Genomic DNA, 17877 nt, shown 5'->3' with positions numbered 1-17877 from the left:
TGTGGGGAATCTCTGGAGACAAAGTATTAATAGGATTGCAGATGGAGGGGGGCAAGGTTATTGCCTCTGCTTGTTCAGGCACCCGCTACCCACTCATCTCTTGCTCTCAACTGTCCCACTAACCCTGGGCTGCCACTGGCAGGTGGCTCTGACGTCTCTGTCACTCTGAATTAATAGAATCACCCCCCTTTGCCTGTGTGCTCTCCCCTCCTACCATCTTCATGCCTCTACTACTTGTGGCACCAGACTGTGCCTAAGGCGGTGTCTGGATACAGCCCTGCTCTTTCTTTCTTCCACAAAAAGAAGAAGGGTTTGCTTTCTAAAGACAGGAGACAACATCAGGGCCAAACATAGGGGTTTTTTTTGGGGGGGGGGTGGCTTTTTTTTTGCTGTTCTGAACACATTAAAATTTCTCCCCCAAACTTACTCATGCATGCATGTGTGTCTTAGATCAGCACGCCAAGAGCACCAAGAATGGAATAAGATATGATTTTCTAATGTTCATTTTGAATGTCTGCTGCTTCGTTCCTTTCTCCCTGTTCTTGACTGTGTCTGTCCTCCAGATGGCCGTCAGAGATCAGAAGGCCTTCAGTTATGTCCCCTGGATGCCGGGCAAGGTCATCTAGCTGACAAACCGCTCCACTTCCCCTGTGTGCTACCTCCAAAAAATGTAGGCCAGTGGCATTCTCATGCTCCTTGATCTTTATGCAGCCAACAGAGGAATCAATCAAATTTAGGCACCCCAGGTTGATGCTGGCCCCAGAAATGATGCATGTTAACATCCCCTTAGTCATCTCGACAAAGATTTGCACCTCACTGAATGTATGAGACCAATTAGGAAAGCCTGTTGTACAGTATCTCCCCGCCTTCCGCTGTCAGTGGGTTCTTCTTCCAGTGCCTTGCCTGAAACAGCCACTTCCATTCCTCAGAAGTTTCCATGGCAGCGTGATCATGTCCTGGCACTCTCACCACAAAGGGGGCGTGCAGTGAACCGTGCCTTGGGTGAGGAACAAATCATCCCCGCTTCCCGACACAGGGGCCACGCACCTCAGTCTTGTCTGTCTTTTGTGGCAGCCTGTGGAAAGCATGCATTTTCACCCAGCCCTGTTGTTCTGCAGGATGTGCTGACCTCCTCATCCAGGCTCTGAGATGCCCCTACAAAACTTCTGGTGACCCTATTGACCCTTGCTCCATAGATGGACAGTCGGAAGTTATCTTGGGGAGTGGGGAGAGGAGATAGCTGTTGCATAGCCTGGTCCCTTTCTCTGTAATCTGCTGGCCTTTGGACTCCATTTCCTACCTCATCTCCCAACATATGCCTTCCCTTTGGCTGACATTCCCAGTATGTTGCCATGCAACCAGCATGTGGCAGGGAGGAAGAGTGAAAAACTGCATTTGATGGTCCTTGAGAAGAACAAAGCCAGCCAGTGCCCTTTCTTTTCCTCCCCTGCCTGCTCCCTCAAGCTTCATATTGAATTGTGCCGTCTCCCTCTCTTTTTTTGCACACACACAAATGCACAGCATCCCATGGATGCTGAGTTCTGCCTACCCTGGTGTGCAATGAAGTAACACTGCGGTACTTTAAAACCATGCCTCTACCTCTCAAAATTGCTCACAGTCAGTGTTGTCATTTCAGGAGGTGGGGAGCCACGCGTCCCACACACACACTGCTGCTTCAGACCACAATTAAGTATTCTTCGGGAGCATATAAAATGCTCTTTACATGTACTGGTTTTGTTTCTGCAGCTTGGTCTTGAACGCGAACCCAAATGAGAGCCCCACTAGTTCAGATTCAGTCTCTCTCTAGGGCAGCCAGTGGCATGCCATGGTCGACAAGATGCCTCAGGGAAGTCGAACAAATGGGACTTGGAAGGCAGTAACCTTCCTTTATGCTGCCCCCAGCATCTGGCACTCAGAGGTACACTCCCCTAAACATGGAGGTTCTGTCCTGGCTAACATCCACTGAAAGACTGCTCCTGCATGAATCCACATATATGTCTAAGAGCAGGTCATTGAAGAAACACCCTTTTGCACGCTGCCCATTCAAGGCAACCATCATCCAAAGCTCTTCTCTGAGTGAGGCAGGTGGTGTGATGGAGAAAGGCCAGTTTCAGTGCCCATTTGTGGTCTTCTTTTCCCTGTGAGGGGGTTTGGATAGGATTGGGCTGTGTGCTGGGTTCATGAACTCATGAGTTTCAGTGTGAAGGTAGTTGGTATTCTTTGCCAAGATTCCAGCAAACCGTAACTTTACCAAGTGCACCAATGACAATATTTATTTATTTTTCACTTTTTTTATACACCCTTCTTCCAATAAGTTCAGGATGGTGTCCATAATTCTGCCCCTCCTTTTATCCTCACAACAACCCTGTGATGTAGGTGAGGCTGGTGACTGGCCCAAGGTCACCCAGGAAGCTTCGTGACTGAGCAGGGATTTGAGCCTGGATCTTCCAGGTATAACTCCCAAACTACTACACTAAGGGCGCAATTCTAACCAACTTTATAGCACTGACCTAGCCACAATACAGCCCCAAGGTAAGGGAACAAATATGCCCTTACCTTGAGGAAGCCTCCTTGACTGCCTCCCCACTGCAGGAAGCAAAGCACGCCACATTGGCACAGCGAAGTCAATGCTAGAAAGTTGGTTAGGATTGTGCCCTAATGGGGTGGTGGTTGTTTTCCTTCTCCTCATGCACTCTATTTCAATATCCAGATCTTTCTATTTTGGGATCCTTTCCAATTGTTTCTCCTTGATTTGTTTCATCATCATCATCATCATCATCAGTGAACTACTCTGCCCTGATCCTTTCCATTCAAGCACAGTATATAAACCAATTTAAACTGAGGCATTTGAACCTTGCTGTGAGTCTTCTCATGCACACCCAGCCACCACAATCCCTTTATTGCTGAAACTGGAAAATGCTCCTCTTTTTGTGCAGAGCCCCTTCCTATCCTCACATTGCCTGTGCTTCTCTCCCTTTGTTCTGCAGGTGCTGCCCGGCAATGGGTTGTGTGCAATGTAAGAAGAAGAGGGCCAATAAGAACCAGAGCAACAGCAGTGATGGGACAACTAACCCGCCTCCTGGCTCCTGCTACAATCCTGACCCCACCCAACAGAACCCCTCCAACAACTTCACATGCATCCCCAACTTCAACAACTTCAAAGGGCCATCTGGACCTTCCACACCTTCCTTTCCAGGGGGCTCTGGACTCTACCCCACTCCTTCCATTCATATGCATGGTGGTGGGATTGCAGGTCAGTCAACTGAGCACATCTACAGCTGAGATGGATGAAGGTTGGAGGGTTAGCTCCAGGTTTCCAGGAGCCCCTGGTGATTGTCCTCTTGTGGTTTCCCTCCTCTGGGAGTGACCCCCTCTAAGGTTCAGGCGAGCTTATCTGGTCAGAGTATATTGCTGCCATTTGGTAGCTGTCATATTTTCTCCCTGGTACCCCGGAATTAGGGCCTACTGAAGTCCTCTTGACACCTGAGACATGCCAAATGCTGCCTTCCTTACCCAATGATGTGCCAACCTCTGCTTCTCCCACTCTCCAAAGTTCTGGCTCAGCAGTCTCCTCTCCTACATATTTCCTCTTCCTCTCTGCCCCCTTCTTTTTCCAATCCAGGGAGAGGAGGAGAAGAAGTAGAGGCAAGTTGGCAAGCAGAGATGAGCACCCCCACCAAGCTGCTACCTGAGGCAACCATTTCAGTTGGCCTCATGGATGGGCCAGTTCTGCCTGGAATGATACTATTCCAGGACTGCTAGTATATAGTGGCTGCTAACAAAATGGCAATGAGGCACAATTCTCCCCAGGGGACTCAAGAGCAGATATCAGTGTTGGACCCTACTGGAGCCCTGGCAGCTGCAAAACAGAGCCCAGACTCCATTAGATTGAGCAAACCTCCATTTCCATGCTCTTTCACAAATTTTTGGTGCGTTGCGTCTTCCCATGGGTGTTTTTTGCACTTAAACTATTTCTGTCCAACAAGTTGAATGGAACCATGGGTGCTGTGGGCCACGTTATCCAGGATTGGTATGTACCCCCCAGGACAAGTTTTCTCATAAGTTGACACTGTTTGCCCAATTTTTGCTGGGTTCTAAGTGCTCTCCCACTCGTGCCCCGCAGGTGGAGGAATCACCCTTTTCGTTGCCTTGTATGATTACGAAGCCAGGACAGAGGATGACCTCACGTTCACGAAGGGAGAGAAATTTCACATTATCAACAACACGTGAGTACTGGGCCTGTGGTCTTGCCAGACTGTGCAGCAGACCATTTGCTGAAGCTAAGCAGGTCTGCTTAGTGCCTGGATCACAAGGCAGGTTGGCAAGACATGCGTGGAACCTGTTTGCATGCAAGAATGCTTGAATGCATGTGGCACGTAAAGTGTGGAACGTGGAAGCATTCCTTGTCCCCACTTGTTTGCTGAGTGTAATCAGACTAGAGAAACCAAGCCAAAATGTCTAGAGCAGAGACAAATTTGTTCCCTTGATTCTCTTCAAAATCCCCCTCTGTTGTAGTCACAGTTACTCTCTGAACATTCAGATAGTCACCGAGTGTTCACAGTATTTATACCTGAAATTCAGTTGCAGTTTTGGTTTCAATATTGGATGCTGGTGGTGTGCAATTTTAGCACTTTTCAGCTCACCACTTATGAGACGTTATAGTTGCTGCTTGCCAGCATCAAGAGATGTCAGGAAAACATGTGTAAGGGAAGCCCGAAGGCTGACCAGGGTGTAGCATCTAGTGTTTAGCATTCAGCGTGCAGTCCCCTACATTTCACTTTTTCCTCTCTTTTCCTGAGCAAACTGGAGGAAATTGGTAGTTGAGTCACTCCTATCATCCACTGGCATACCTAGGGGAAGTTAGGGGGAGCAAATGCCCCAGGATGCTACCTGGGGGTGGCGGCAGTGTGTTCCCCTCTGTGCCACTTTTTTTTTTTAAACAAGTCTTGCCTGTTGAGGGCTGGGGAAGTTGCCCATGGCTTTGGAAGGAAAATTTTGCCTTTCTGAGGTAAAATTTCTGTTTGGTATTTGGTATTTGAATATTGAATTCCAAATTTCACCTTGTGAGTCTGAGGGGAGAAATGTTTTGGCAATGATTGAATATTGACAGTTAGTCACTTTGGCTCTCAGAATCTCAAATTAGGAGAATCGGGGTATAAATCCAGCCAGGATTGAAGCAGTGATCCTTTGCATACTTTCCTGGGAGTAAGCCCCTTTGACTCTAAGAGCCCACTCCTATGCACGTCTACTCAGAAGTAAGTTCCATTATAGTCAATGGGGCTTACTCCCAGGAAAGCATGGATAGGATTGTAGCCTAAGGGCCCAATCCTATCCAATTTTCCAGCACCAGTGCAGCCACAGTGCAGCCCCATGGTAAGGGAACTAATGTTCCCATACTTTAAGGCAGTGATTTTCAATCTTTTTCATCTCATGGCACACTGCCAAGGCACTAAAATGGTCAAGGCACACCACCAGGTTTTTGACAATTGACAAGGCACACCATGCTACCAGTGGGGGCTCACATCTCCCATTGGCCCTATTAATAAATGACCTTCCCCCAAATTCCTGTGGTGCACCTGTGGACCATTTGCGGCACACCAGTGTGCCATGGCACAGTGGTTGAAAATGGGTGCTTTAAGGAAACCTCTGTGACTGCTGCCCCACCACAAGATGCAGTGCATGCCCCATTGGCACAGCAGCACTGGTACTGGAAATTTGGATAGGATTGGGCCCCTAAGTCAGCAAATAAATAAATCCTGGCAAGTAGGGCTAGTGTCTACCAATGCTGAATGTTAGCACATCTCCACTGGGGTGGGAGGCGGTTTTGTGTGTCTTTAAGGGACGGGCAGCCCAATCCTATGCTTTCCTAGCACCCAGGGCTGCTGCAGCGCCAAAATGGCGGCTGTTGCATCCAATGGGGCCAGGGAAGCACTGCCAGGTCTCCTTGGGGTAAAGGAACTTATGTTGGAGGTGGAACTAGAACCAATGGATTGAAACTACAAAGGGGTAGATTTAGGCTGGACATGAGGAAGAATTCTTTAACTGTAAGAGCTGTCTGGCACCGCAATGGTCTGCCTCTCACAGTTGTGAGCTCTCCTTCATGGGAGGTTTTCAAGCAGAGGCTGGATAGCTGCCTATCAGGACTGCTGTAGCTGTTGCCTGCACTGAGCAGGAGGTTGGAGTAGATGACCTCCAAGCCCCTTTCTACCAGTAACGTTCTACACTTCTAAACCAACGTCTGCCCCAAGTACGTAAAAAGCTGGAGGTGGGATTCAATGTGGGCACTGTGCCCCCTCCGTGTACCTCCCCTCAGCCTCCTCCCCCAAGCACTTTTCTCTGGTACCATAAGAAAGAAGAAATGCTTGGGGAAGAAATGCTATGGGGGGGGGGGAAGAAAAATGTGGAAAGACAGTATGGACAAAAGCTGCAGGTAGGGAGGAGGTTAAGCGCCTGTTCCACTCTTGCAGTCCTTTTGCTCTAAAAACCTCCCCTCCCTAGTTTGGCCTTTAGCAGTACATTAGCCTAAATTATAAATGGTCATGATCACACATGTGCACACACACTCCAGGAACCCCATGAATCAACATCCTCCCTCTTATGTCCCAGAGAGGAATAACTGAAAAGAACAGAAGTTCAGATGAATCGTCTTTTGTCCCAGCAGCAGAAGGCTAGAGATGCCAAGCTGATGACTTCCGCTGTCACCATTGCTGGTTTTGCAACTGGGTGCTTTGATACAGAGGTGGTAAGACTTTCCAAGGCAGGCAGATTCACCTTCTTGTTCTCTTCTTTCTTCAGGGAGGGCGACTGGTGGGAGGCACGGTCCCTGAGCACTGGCACAACAGGCTACATCCCCAGTAACTATGTGGCACCTGTGGACTCCATCCAGGCGGAAGAGTAAGTATGACAGGAGCTGGAGAGAGTGCGTGCTGCTTGAGGGACAGGATTGCTTTGGAAAAACACATGCCTTTTGTGGGGTTTCTCCCCAAAACACCATACCACTCAAATGGGAAGCATCATGACTAATAGGCATCATGGCTAATGACTAATATTGTCTTCATTCATGACCAGCCCATCCATGAGATCAGTATTAGTGAGGTGGTAGTATCAGGCTGCAGTCTGGCAGGGGGAGCATATCCTTCCATCTGCTTGCCTGCCTCCACTGCCTTCTTCCTGCTCCCTGGATTTGAAAAGGGAGAAAGGAGTAGAAGGGGAAGTGGAAGGAGAATGGTGGGCTAAAGCATCTCTGATGCTAGTCTCTTCAGTGATCTGTTTGAAAAGGAAGACGGGAATGGAGCAATAGAGAGGATATGGTGGGCTAGTGTGTTAGAAATGCTGTACTCTCCTCTCCATGCTTCCTCTCCCATTCTGTTCTCCTCTTCCTTTTTGTCCTTCTCAAACCAAATCTCCTCCCCCCCCCCCTCTCCTTAATATTTCCCCAGGACTTACTTGCAGTTTCCACAATGGCTCCACTTCTCTGTAGGAGGGGCTTGGGTGGGAGTAGTCTTTGTCATTTTTTAGAACCTCATTTTTGCATGCCCTCCTTTCCTAGGTGGTACTTTGGGAAAATTGGCCGCAAGGATGCTGAGAGGCAACTTCTGTGCCATGGCAATCCCCGGGGGACTTTTCTCATTCGCGAGAGTGAGACCACTAAAGGTACGAGTTCCATCTATCCCATATCGCCAGAGCAAGACAAGGGGGGGCTATGCTCTCAAAGGCTCTATGTGCATCAAGCTAAGCAAAGATTTTCAATGTGTTGATCATTGGCGTAGCTAAGAGATCTAGGACTCAGGAGCACAAAAATTTAACACCCCCTGGGACCAGATGCCCAGAAACACACACACCCCCTCCCCGGTGTCCAGGAGGTGGTCTCCCTGGGCCTCAGAAGTCCTGCTGGAGGTCTTAGAAAGACATTTCCAGTTTTAGCAAACCCAGAAGTGACTTTCTATGGCAGGCCTTCTAAAATCTTCCGAGGCTTAGGGAGGCTATGCATGGCTTCCCAGGGTCTCAGAATGCCTCCAAAAGGTACCACCTGTGGCCCCCAGGGCAATCAACCCACCTGACTCCCTTTGCTACACCACTGGTGTTGACAACATTTTTGGTCCTTTTTATTGCAACTCCCGTGTTTGAATCCATTCTGTGTGGGGGCACATTTGAAGAGAGAAATGTCTGGCTCAAACTTCTAGCCCTTCTGCCAGTCAGAGTGTTGTGGTGGGAGAGAGAGAGCATGTGAACACAAAGGCCATTACTCTTGTCTTAGAGCCCAATCCTATGCATGTCTACTCATAAGTAAGACCCATTAGAGTCAGTGGGGCTTACTCCCAGGTAAGTGTGAATAGGATTGTAGCCTAAGACTGGGAACGAAGCTCAAAAATTCAGTATCAATCCTGGGCATTCTCCTCTTGGTCTGGGCTCTGCCTGCCATGACATTAGAATGTTGCTTCTGAAAGAGGATTTCACCATCAAGGGTTCAAGAAGAATTTCAGCTTTGCTCCAGCATCTCCCACCTTTGCCTTCTGCTTGCCTTCTCTCAGGTGCCTACTCCTTGTCTATCCGTGACTGGGATGAGGTGAAGGGCGACCACGTCAAGCATTATAAAATCCGGAAACTGGACAACGGTGGCTATTACATCACAACACGGGCCCAGTTTGAGACTGTGCAGCAGCTGGTCCAGCATTACATAGGTAAGGGTGCAGCATGGGGCTGGCAGTAAAGATGAATGTGTGGGAACTCTGGCCCTGTGCCTTCCTCCTTCAGGATGTGAGGATTTGGCAATGGCAACTTTCATATTTGGAAGTGATATAGGTGCCAGGGTTCAAGTCTGCCAGAAGATTGTGTCCTGGTAACCTTTCATTCCTAGCTCCAGAAATGGAGGATTGTTTGTTATTGCTCAGTGGGGATCAGTAGGGTTATATACATGCTCAGAGGCACTCTAGTCTCCTTTATTCTTGTCTTCCATGGATGAGATTAAGCATGGAAATGCAGTCAGCACATTCCTGAGGTCCACTAAGGCAATCAACTCCTTCCACTTTTTTTTGATTCAAAAAGAAAACAAGGAATAGTTAAGAAGCAGAACTGAGGAGAGGAGGAGGGTGGTGGGCTAGAGTAATGGAGATGCTGGTTGGTGCATCTCAAAAAGGATATAGTGGAAATGGAAAAGGTGCAAAAGAGGGCAACTAAGATGATTGCTGGGCTGGGGCACCTTCCTTGTGAGGAAACGCTACGGCATTTGGGCTTCTTCAGCCTAGAAAAGAGACGCCTGAGGGGGGACATGATTGAGACATACAAAATTATGCAGGGGAAGGAAAAAGTGGCTAGAGAGATGCTCTTTACACTCTCACATAACACCAGAACCAGGGGACATCCACCAAAATTGAGTGTTGGAAGAGTTAGGACAGACGAAAGAAAATATTTCTTTACTCAGTGTGTGGTTGGTCTGTGGAGCTCCTTGCCACAGGATGTGGTGACGGCATCCGGCCTGGATGCCTTTAATAGGGAATTGGACAAGTTTCTGGAGGAAAAATCCATTATGGGTTACAAGCCATGATGTGTATGTGCAACCTCCTGATTTTAGAAATGGGCTATGTCAGAATGCCAAATGCAAGGGAGGGCACCAGGATGAGGTCTCTTGTTAACAGGTGTGCTCCCTGGGGCATTTGGTGGGGCTGCTGTGAGATACAGGAAGCTGGACTAGATGGGCCTATGGCCTGATCCAGTGGGGCTGTCCTTATGTTCTTATGACTTTTTAGCCCATTGCTCTCTTGTCCTCCACACTTCCTAAAAGGGAAGGACAAGTTTCTGGAGGAAAAATTCATTATGGGGTACAAGCCATGATGTGTATGCGCAACCTCCTGATTTTAGGAATGGGTTAAGTCAGAATGCCAGATGTAGGGGAGAGCACCAGGATGAGGTCTCTTGTTATCTGGTGTGCTCCCTGGGGCATTTGGTGGGCCGCTGTGAGATACAGGAAGCTGGACTAGATGGGCCTATGGCCTGATCCAGTGGGGCTGTTCTTATGTTCTTATGTTCCTCTTCCATTCTATTCCTCAGTTCCTTTTTGAATTTAGGGAAGGTCTGATTGTGGCATGCCACCAGGGAAGAGGGTCCAGCATTTGGCCCTCCACCTCAAGGGCTGACAAATCTTGGGCTGACTCTGCATTGGAAACAGCTTTGGGGACTAATTCCTGAGGCTCTTTGTCTCAAATTGAGCCTCAGGTACAGTATTTGCCTGTCTCAGAGCTGGTTGCCACTGGATAGGGGCTGCAGGAACATGTAAAGCTGTCATGTAGCTATGAGCATCGCACAGGTTAAGAGCACTAGCAGACCAGAACTAGTTGTGATTATAGAGGATTTTCCATTTAACCTTTCCTCCCAAGAGGAAAAAACTGGCTTTGTTACTCACCGTCCAGCAATGATGGTTTCCATGCTTCCTTTGCAATATTACTGAGCATTCTGGGGCAACACCTCTTGGATTATCCTTAAAAACACTGCAATTCCCAAAGGACTGGATGCTTTGCCTGTGCAGACAGGCCAGGTATTTAGACAAGCTTTGGGGATGCATCTGCCTCTTATAAGCAGGGTGACCAGATCCATTGTATAGTGGAGGGAATTTGGGCAGGTGCAGCTCAACATGGAAGGGTTTAAAGAGCTGCATATGCTCAATTTTCCTCTGCTATACAATGGTTAAAGGTACAGGTACTCTGTCCTCCATTGGATCTGGTCACCCTGATTGTAAGGCTTAGAGGCCCATGTGGTATCCAGCTGTCTCGCCGAAGAATTGCCCTTGTAAGGTCAGAGCATCCTGATTTGTTTCAGTTTCATCCTAGGTTGTGTAAGGTGGTATATTGGAATTGTCTGTTCTGATGCGTGACATTAAGAGTGCCTTTTCCAGTACTAGACTCTAGAAGGTCTTTTAACTTTTAAGAGTTCAATTTCCAATGCTGACACTGAAGTTATGCTGCTACGGGTAATTCTTCTGAATCTACCTTCTGTGCATGTGGTGGGAGGGAAAGAATGGATAGCTCGATCTGCCAAACTCTTACACAGGCTAGCTGGAGGGCTAAGAAAGAGGGTGCAAAATGCAATGTGCATCCCATCTAAAAGGAAGGATAGTATCTGTGTTTAGAGGCAAGTCGGGAAGTGCATTCAGTTTTTCTTCATGGCTTCTGTAACAAGGATATTTGAGATGGTTCATGGAGTTTCCATGAATACTTCAGATTTGGGGGGGGGGGGGTAAAAAGGCAGGAATCTAAATTGCTATTTAGCATTGTAATACCAGCTGCCAGATTCTTAGCATCCTAGGAATCCATTTCCGTGGGACACGAGCAGTTCTATAAGATGGTACCTTCAGAATAAGGCAGCAGTCCCTTCTTTGTACCAGACTGGTCACTTTATAAAACTTGTGTGTGTGTCCTCACATTTGAAATGCATGTTCCTTAAAATCATCAATGTGTGGGCAATTATCATTGCCTCTTGGACTTGCTATAATCACTATCCTCTGTCTGCAGTGTTTGTTGATGTAAAATAAAAAGCAGGTGCCCTGTATCTTCATATGCCTGCCAAGATACCCTCACCATGATGCTCCCAAAGAGGCTGATTTGGAGAACAAAGGCCTGTGTGCACTGCCCCCTTGTGGTCATTAATATTTTTTCTTTGTGAACTTGAGGTCACTAATGGGTAACTTGCCTGCTCTCTCATTCATTCATTCTCTTTCTCTCTTTTTCTCAATGTATATATTCCTCCTCCTTCCTGACTTTTCTGGGATCCTTCTGCAAGAGAGAGCCGCAGGGCTCTGCTGCCGCCTGGCTGTGCCGTGTCACAAGGGGATGCCCAAACTGGCAGACCTGTCAGTCAAAACCAAAGATGTTTGGGAGATCCCGCGTGAATCGCTGCAGCTTATCAAGAAACTGGGCAATGGGCAATTTGGGGAAGTCTGGATGGGTAGGACTGGTCACAAGAACTGGAGAAGCTGAGCCTGAAGGGAAGGAGGAAGAGGACATCGGCCTCAGGGGAGGGGGGCAGGCAGAGAGAAAAAAAAAACAGCTTTTCCTGCTAAAAGGGTCCATGTGCAGGGCTGGCCCAAGTCCTCCTAGCATCTGAAATGACATGCCAAATGCCCCTCCTTGCCCAACAGCACACAATTCATCTCTGTTCCTCCTTCTCCCACTCCCTGAACTTGAGAAAAAGTGGGGCAGAGTAGAAAAGGATGCCCTAGCCCACCTCTACACTTCCTCTTCCTCTATCATTCCTTCCTTTTTTTCAGATCCAGAAAATGGGAGAAAGAGGAGTGCCAGAGATGGCCAGGCAGGTGGAGTGGTGCACTCTCACCAATCCATTGCCTGAGGTGAGGACCTTAGTTGACCTCACAAATAGACCAGCCAGTCTGCAAGAATTCACAAGCTGGATCAGTGTCATCATGCCCTTCTGGAGAGGAGGGCAGCTCAATTTCCCCTTTTCCCAACATATAAAGTCACCATTACATTTAGACGTCTTCAGAATGTACACTTGAAAATGCAGATTGCTTGCCCCACATCCTTTCTTTGTGGGGCAAAGAAAAACAAGACACCTGCATTGCTCTTTGTGTATGCACTCTATAAGAACAGCCCGCTGGATCAGGCCAAAGGCCCATCTAATCCAGCTTCCTGTATCTCACAGTGGTCCACCAAACGTCTCAGGGAGTATACAAGACAATAAGAGACCTGCCATCCTGGTGCCATCCCTTTCATCTGGATGCATTATGATGATTCTCTCCATGTGCAAAGAGCAGTAGGCCATTCTCCCTAGTAGACCCCTTGGCAATGAAGCACAACTACTCAATGTTGCTTGACACAACAGCTTTTCATCACAAGTGGATCCTCTGGCAAACCAGTGCTGCACTCACCTTGCCATGTGACGGCTAGAGTCCTTCCTATAAGCAGACTTAGTAGGAGGTAGAGAGATATGCCCTTCCCTTCTGGATCCATTGTCTCAGGAAATGGAGTCCCACATTAAAAGTTCCCCCTTAATGTCATGGCAGACATTGCTGGAAGCTTTGCTCTCTTCCCTGCAATTGATTCATTCAGGAGAAGGACTGCAGCTTGCCTCTTCATGAGATGTGAGGTCCTTCCTTGGAAGCAGAGCCAGTGCTGGGGGAGACTGCAGCTAGTGACTGCCAAGCTCAGCCTGTGATGCAGGCAGTATTGGAAAAAAACTGGTGGCACCAGTAGCCAGCTTAGCCAATAGGACTGGTATCCACTAGCCTTGCCAGAGTAAACTTCTATACTTACAGCACAATCCTATCTTGTACTGGAATAGACAGGCTAGGAGGCCTGCACTGTATCCAGAGCAAGTTAGGGCCCAGTGCTCAGTTGGAGGTAAGGGGAAACTCTTCCCCTTACCCCCGGGTAAGCCACCGCAACTCCAATTGGTCTCCTTGATCTTGTGCCACCTCAAGAGGTGGCATAAGTCCAAGGAGAGTGGAGTGGCTTTCAGCCGCTCCATGTCACTTGGGAACAGGGCTAGGGTCTGGCATATCTGCTGGATCCTAGCCCCAAATCCTGCTCCCACCCACCTGCCCCCAGGACCACCCTCCACCTGCCTAAGGGCGAGTTTGGATTGCTCCCTTAATCGCTCTTCTTTAATGGCTATGTCACCTTCTTCCAAGCTGAGCCTTGGCATGCCAAACCGATGGGTGGGCTGCACTTTTATATTCATTAAGTCTTAGTTGCCAGAATACCCCCCCTCCCCTCAAAATATCCAAAAATCACGGGTGGATCCTAAAGCTTAGAGGACTGCAATACTTTGCTTTTAAATAGTTGTTGGGTGACAAGAATTTCTGCAGATGAAATTGAAACTGCCCAAATATAAATATATAACAAGTATACAAGGCACATGGAAAAAATTAGCAATCATTATTTTGGATTTATTGATTTATTCAAGGTTCTGCCCTTCTCCACCTCTCTCCAATGTAATGTGTTTACACTCAAATGTGAGCCAAGGGGTCCATCTGGTGGCCAAAGTTGATATTGCAGCCTCTTCCTCTTCCTCCTGCAGGGCTCACACGGGTGCATGTGGAATTCAGCCATTCCATTTTCCATCTCATTCTCTCTCCCTCATTCATCCCATCCCACCCTTTACAGAGTTCAATGATGGTCTTTGCCACCTACTAACAAAGGTCTGCCCCAATCTGAGGCCCCAGACAATGGGACTATCCAGAGATGCGTGGGAAATCGCACGGGAGTCCATACGCTTTGACAAGAAGCTTGGCATGGGATGTTTCGGAGATGTGTGGATGGGTAAGGCAGGACATGCCCTGTTGCAGAGTTTGGAGGGCACATAAATAGGAGGTGTGGGGTAAACCCCATGGGTTGGAGGGAGCACTCGAGCATCAGACAGCCCATCGGGACTGTTGCTAATTTCACCCATTAGAGCAGGAAGGAGCAGAATCCTGGTGCCTCTAGCTCTGTGGTGAAGCACATCAGGCCCTGCAGATGACTTTCCCTGAGCCTTGGAGAGCTACTGCAATATGTAGTTGAAATATTGACCTTCAGCTTTTCAACAAAAACAGAAGAGATCCTTTGCAACAACAAGGGGACTGGCTTTTTCTCTAGATGAGAACCGCAAGAGAGTTCAATGTATGTGGGAACCCAAGCAAATGATGGTTTGATGGGTGGGATGGACAAACCCTTTGGAGTTGGGCTCTTCATTTTGGAGGCAGTCCTTTCCTCAGACACTCCCTGACCATTTTTCATGTCTAGTGAATCCCATTCTGATCCAAACATGGCTTTCCCAATCCATTTCCATTTCCACATGGGTTGAGAGGGCCACGGGGAGTGTTGTCATTTCCTCAGTGATGCTGACTTTGCTCTGTGCTGGCCCTAGGCACGTGGAACGGCACCACGAAAGTGGCGGTGAAGACCTTGAAACCAGGGACTATGTCTCCAGAAGCTTTCCTAGAAGAGGCGCAGATCATGAAGCGCCTACGGCATGACAAGCTGGTGCAGTTGTATGCCGTTGTCTCCGAAGAGCCCATCTACATTGTCACCGAGTTCATGAGCCAAGGTCAGTTCTGGCTCTCTTACTCAATCTCAAGGCAGCCATGTGAGTGGCTACAGGGCTAGTCAAAGACCACCTGGAGCCTGGTGTTGTGTGCTAAATATTGCTGTTCCTTACCTGATTGTACACTAGCCAGCTCACCTCCTTCTTTCTCTCCTTGGAATTGAAGCAGCAGAAGGGAACAGAGTGGAAGCAGAAGTGTGGAGGAGAGAAGAGTGATAAACTAGAGCAGTGGTTCTCAAACTATGAGCTGTGGCTCCCCAGGGAGCCTTGGAAACCAGCCAAGGGGGCTGCAGTATCCTTGCAAAAAACCCATACAATGTATGGGATTGTAGCACCAATGGGGAGCCATGGCCAATTATCCAGTAGGGTCAAGGGAGCCATCAGTCAAAAAAGTTTGGGAACCACTGGGCTAGAGTATCAGTGTGTCACTACCCCATCACTCTCCATCATACTTTGTCTTTACTTTCCATTCCCCTCTTTCTCTGCAAATCCAGGAAGTAGGAGGAGAAGCGTTGGAGGCAGGTGGGTGGGCAGAGGCTGCATCCCCTGCCTATCGACCACTTGAGATAACCTCACTCAGCCCCATGGATGCCTTGCTGAGTGGTGGTTCAGTTCCAATCAGTGGGTGGCAAAATACTATCTTGAGGTCTTAAAAATGACCTTGAGGTTCCCTCTAAAAGATTCTGAGTAGGTTTTTTTTTAAAAGCTCAGTATCAAAATAGGAATGAACTAGCCCAGCTCAGATTTTTGGCTTGGGTCCCTAATATATGCTGCACCTTGGATTTCTCAGCAGCTGGGGAAGATGACCATAGGAAACTGGGAACTACAAGCAGAGTGGGACAAAATAACCGAGATAACTGGAGGGTGGATAGTAGCCAGGGGTCGGATATTGGGTCCTGACAAAGAACTGGCTTACTGATCCCTTGACTCTCAACAGGCAGTTTGCTGGATTTTTTGAAAGACGGGGATGGCCACTTCCTCAAACTACCCCAGCTGGTGGACATGTCGGCCCAGGTAAGCAATGAGTTAGTTAAATGTGAACATTAGAATTCCATGGAAGACTTTCAAAATACGGAAGCCTGCTGCTCTTCAGTTTCAGCTCGACTGTTTAAGGGTCCCATCCCCCCACCAATCAAATCTTGCCCTGACAGACCACTAAAACCTTAAGTAATCCAACCATTTCAATACGTGACAGTGTGCATGCGTTGCTGGAATGGCACTCTCAGCAGTAGGAGCAAAGGATGTGTGTCTGTGACCACCAGTTCTTCCGTGGAGAAGAAGCACTACAGCTGCTCCCAGCCATTCCTGTCATTCTTGAGATGGAGCAGGAGTGGGAAAGAAGCTCAGGCTGAAAGCAAGTGGGCTGGGTTTGGGTGGCCTTTTTAACCTGATTTGCCTGAGGCCAGTGGCGTAGCTAGGTCACAGCCCAATCCTGAGCTGCCCGGGGTGCCCAGCCTCGGTGGCACTGAGAACGGCTGCCACCAGGTCCTGCGTGCCTTGGGCTACCGCAGGCAGCACCTCGCGAGAAGGGAACTTTCGTCCCCTTCCCCCGGGTAAGGGAAGCAGGCCCGCAATGGGGCTACTCACTTTATTAATAATAATAATAATAATAATAATAATAATAATAATAATAATAATAATAATAATAATAATAATAAACAACTTTATTTATACCCCGCCCTTCTCCCTAAAAGGGACCCAGGGCGACTTACAACATGTTAAAAACACATTAACAGATATCATAAAAACAGTAGTCAGATAAAAAGGCAGATAAAAAGAGCATAAAGCAGCAGATCATAGAGGAAACAGGCCTGTAAAAATACTAAAAGATATAGAAAGATGTTAAAAAGGCCATGAACTCAGAAGGCTTGTTTAAACAGAAGGGTCTTCAGGCCTCGCCGAAAGGTCTCAAGAGAGGGAGCCATTCTTAAGTCAAGGGGAAGGGAGTTCCATAACGTTGGTGCCACCACTGAGAAGGCCCTATTTCTTGCTGCCCCACGTACCTCCTTAGGCAGCAGCACTTGTAAAAAGGCCTTCTCTGATGACCTAAGAGGACGAGCCGGATTGTGCGGAAGTAGGCGATCTCTAAGATACCCTGGCCCAGAGCAGTATAGGGCTTTAAAGGTCAAAACCAGCACCTTGAATTGGGCCCGGAAACAAATGGGCAGCCAATGTAGCCCCCGGAGAAGCGCTAAAGGTCAAAAGGTCAGTGGTAAAATAAAGGCGTCTGTGTAGGGTGCTGAGCCTTGGATCTGGTGGAGCAGAGCTCCATGGACCCGCCTCTCTCCTTCCCCCCCAGCATGCCTCCTGCCTGCCCTCTCTCTGCCCCCCGCCTCCCCATCATGCCTCCCCCACCCTCTCTCCGCCCCCCACTGGCCTCCCTCCTCCCCAGAACACCTCCTCCCCTCCCCATTCCCCTTCCCCACTTACCATGCCACGGCTCAACAGTCCATGAGACCGCCGAGCGGCGGGGTCTGGGCGCCTGTCCCGCATTAGCCCAGCACTGGCCAGCGTTGGGCTAGCACGGGCAATGAACCCGGCAGTGAGGCTCACAAACATGTCTTACAGCACATTTGCAACAGTGCGTGGTGGCATGAAGCCGCGGTGCTGAGCCCAGGGCTGGGCTGTCATTTGACACCCGGGGCCCATAAATTTTTGTCACCCCATATGACAAAATTTATTAACTAATTATTATTAATTATTAATTAATTATACTAATTATTAATTAATTCATTCACATTTTTATACCAGCCTTTCTGTATGCAGCTCAGGGTGGTGTACATGGTTCTTCCCCTTATTTTGTCCTCACAACAACCCTGTGAAGTAGGTGAGACTGAGAGATAG

General features: G+C 48.4%; 1 protein-coding gene across 2 annotated transcripts in view; it reads left to right on the top strand.

Moving 5' to 3' along the window:
• The window catches only part of FGR (FGR proto-oncogene, Src family tyrosine kinase), an 83729-nt gene that overhangs the window by 54451 nt on the left and 11401 nt on the right, over positions 1-17877 (top strand). The window contains exons 3-10 of one of the 2 annotated variants that reach the window (XM_066639076.1): positions 2988-3253; positions 4124-4226; positions 6796-6894; positions 7550-7653; positions 8532-8681; positions 14115-14270; positions 14857-15036; positions 15971-16047. In XM_066639076.1, the coding sequence (XP_066495173.1) occupies positions 3001-3253; positions 4124-4226; positions 6796-6894; positions 7550-7653; positions 8532-8681; positions 14115-14270; positions 14857-15036; positions 15971-16047 (1122 nt within the window). In that variant the 5' untranslated portion in view covers positions 2988-3000. Of the gene's footprint in view, positions 1-2987; positions 3254-4123; positions 4227-6795; positions 6895-7549; positions 7654-8531; positions 8682-11772; positions 11938-14114; positions 14271-14856; positions 15037-15970; positions 16048-17877 lie in introns of both variants that reach the window. The other variant, XM_066639075.1, reaches the window with a different exon arrangement.

Source organism: Tiliqua scincoides, chromosome 10, assembly GCF_035046505.1.
Source record: "Tiliqua scincoides isolate rTilSci1 chromosome 10, rTilSci1.hap2, whole genome shotgun sequence".
Lineage (NCBI taxonomy): Eukaryota > Metazoa > Chordata > Lepidosauria > Squamata > Scincidae > Tiliqua > Tiliqua scincoides.
This window is presented reverse-complemented; position numbering and strand designations above follow the sequence as displayed.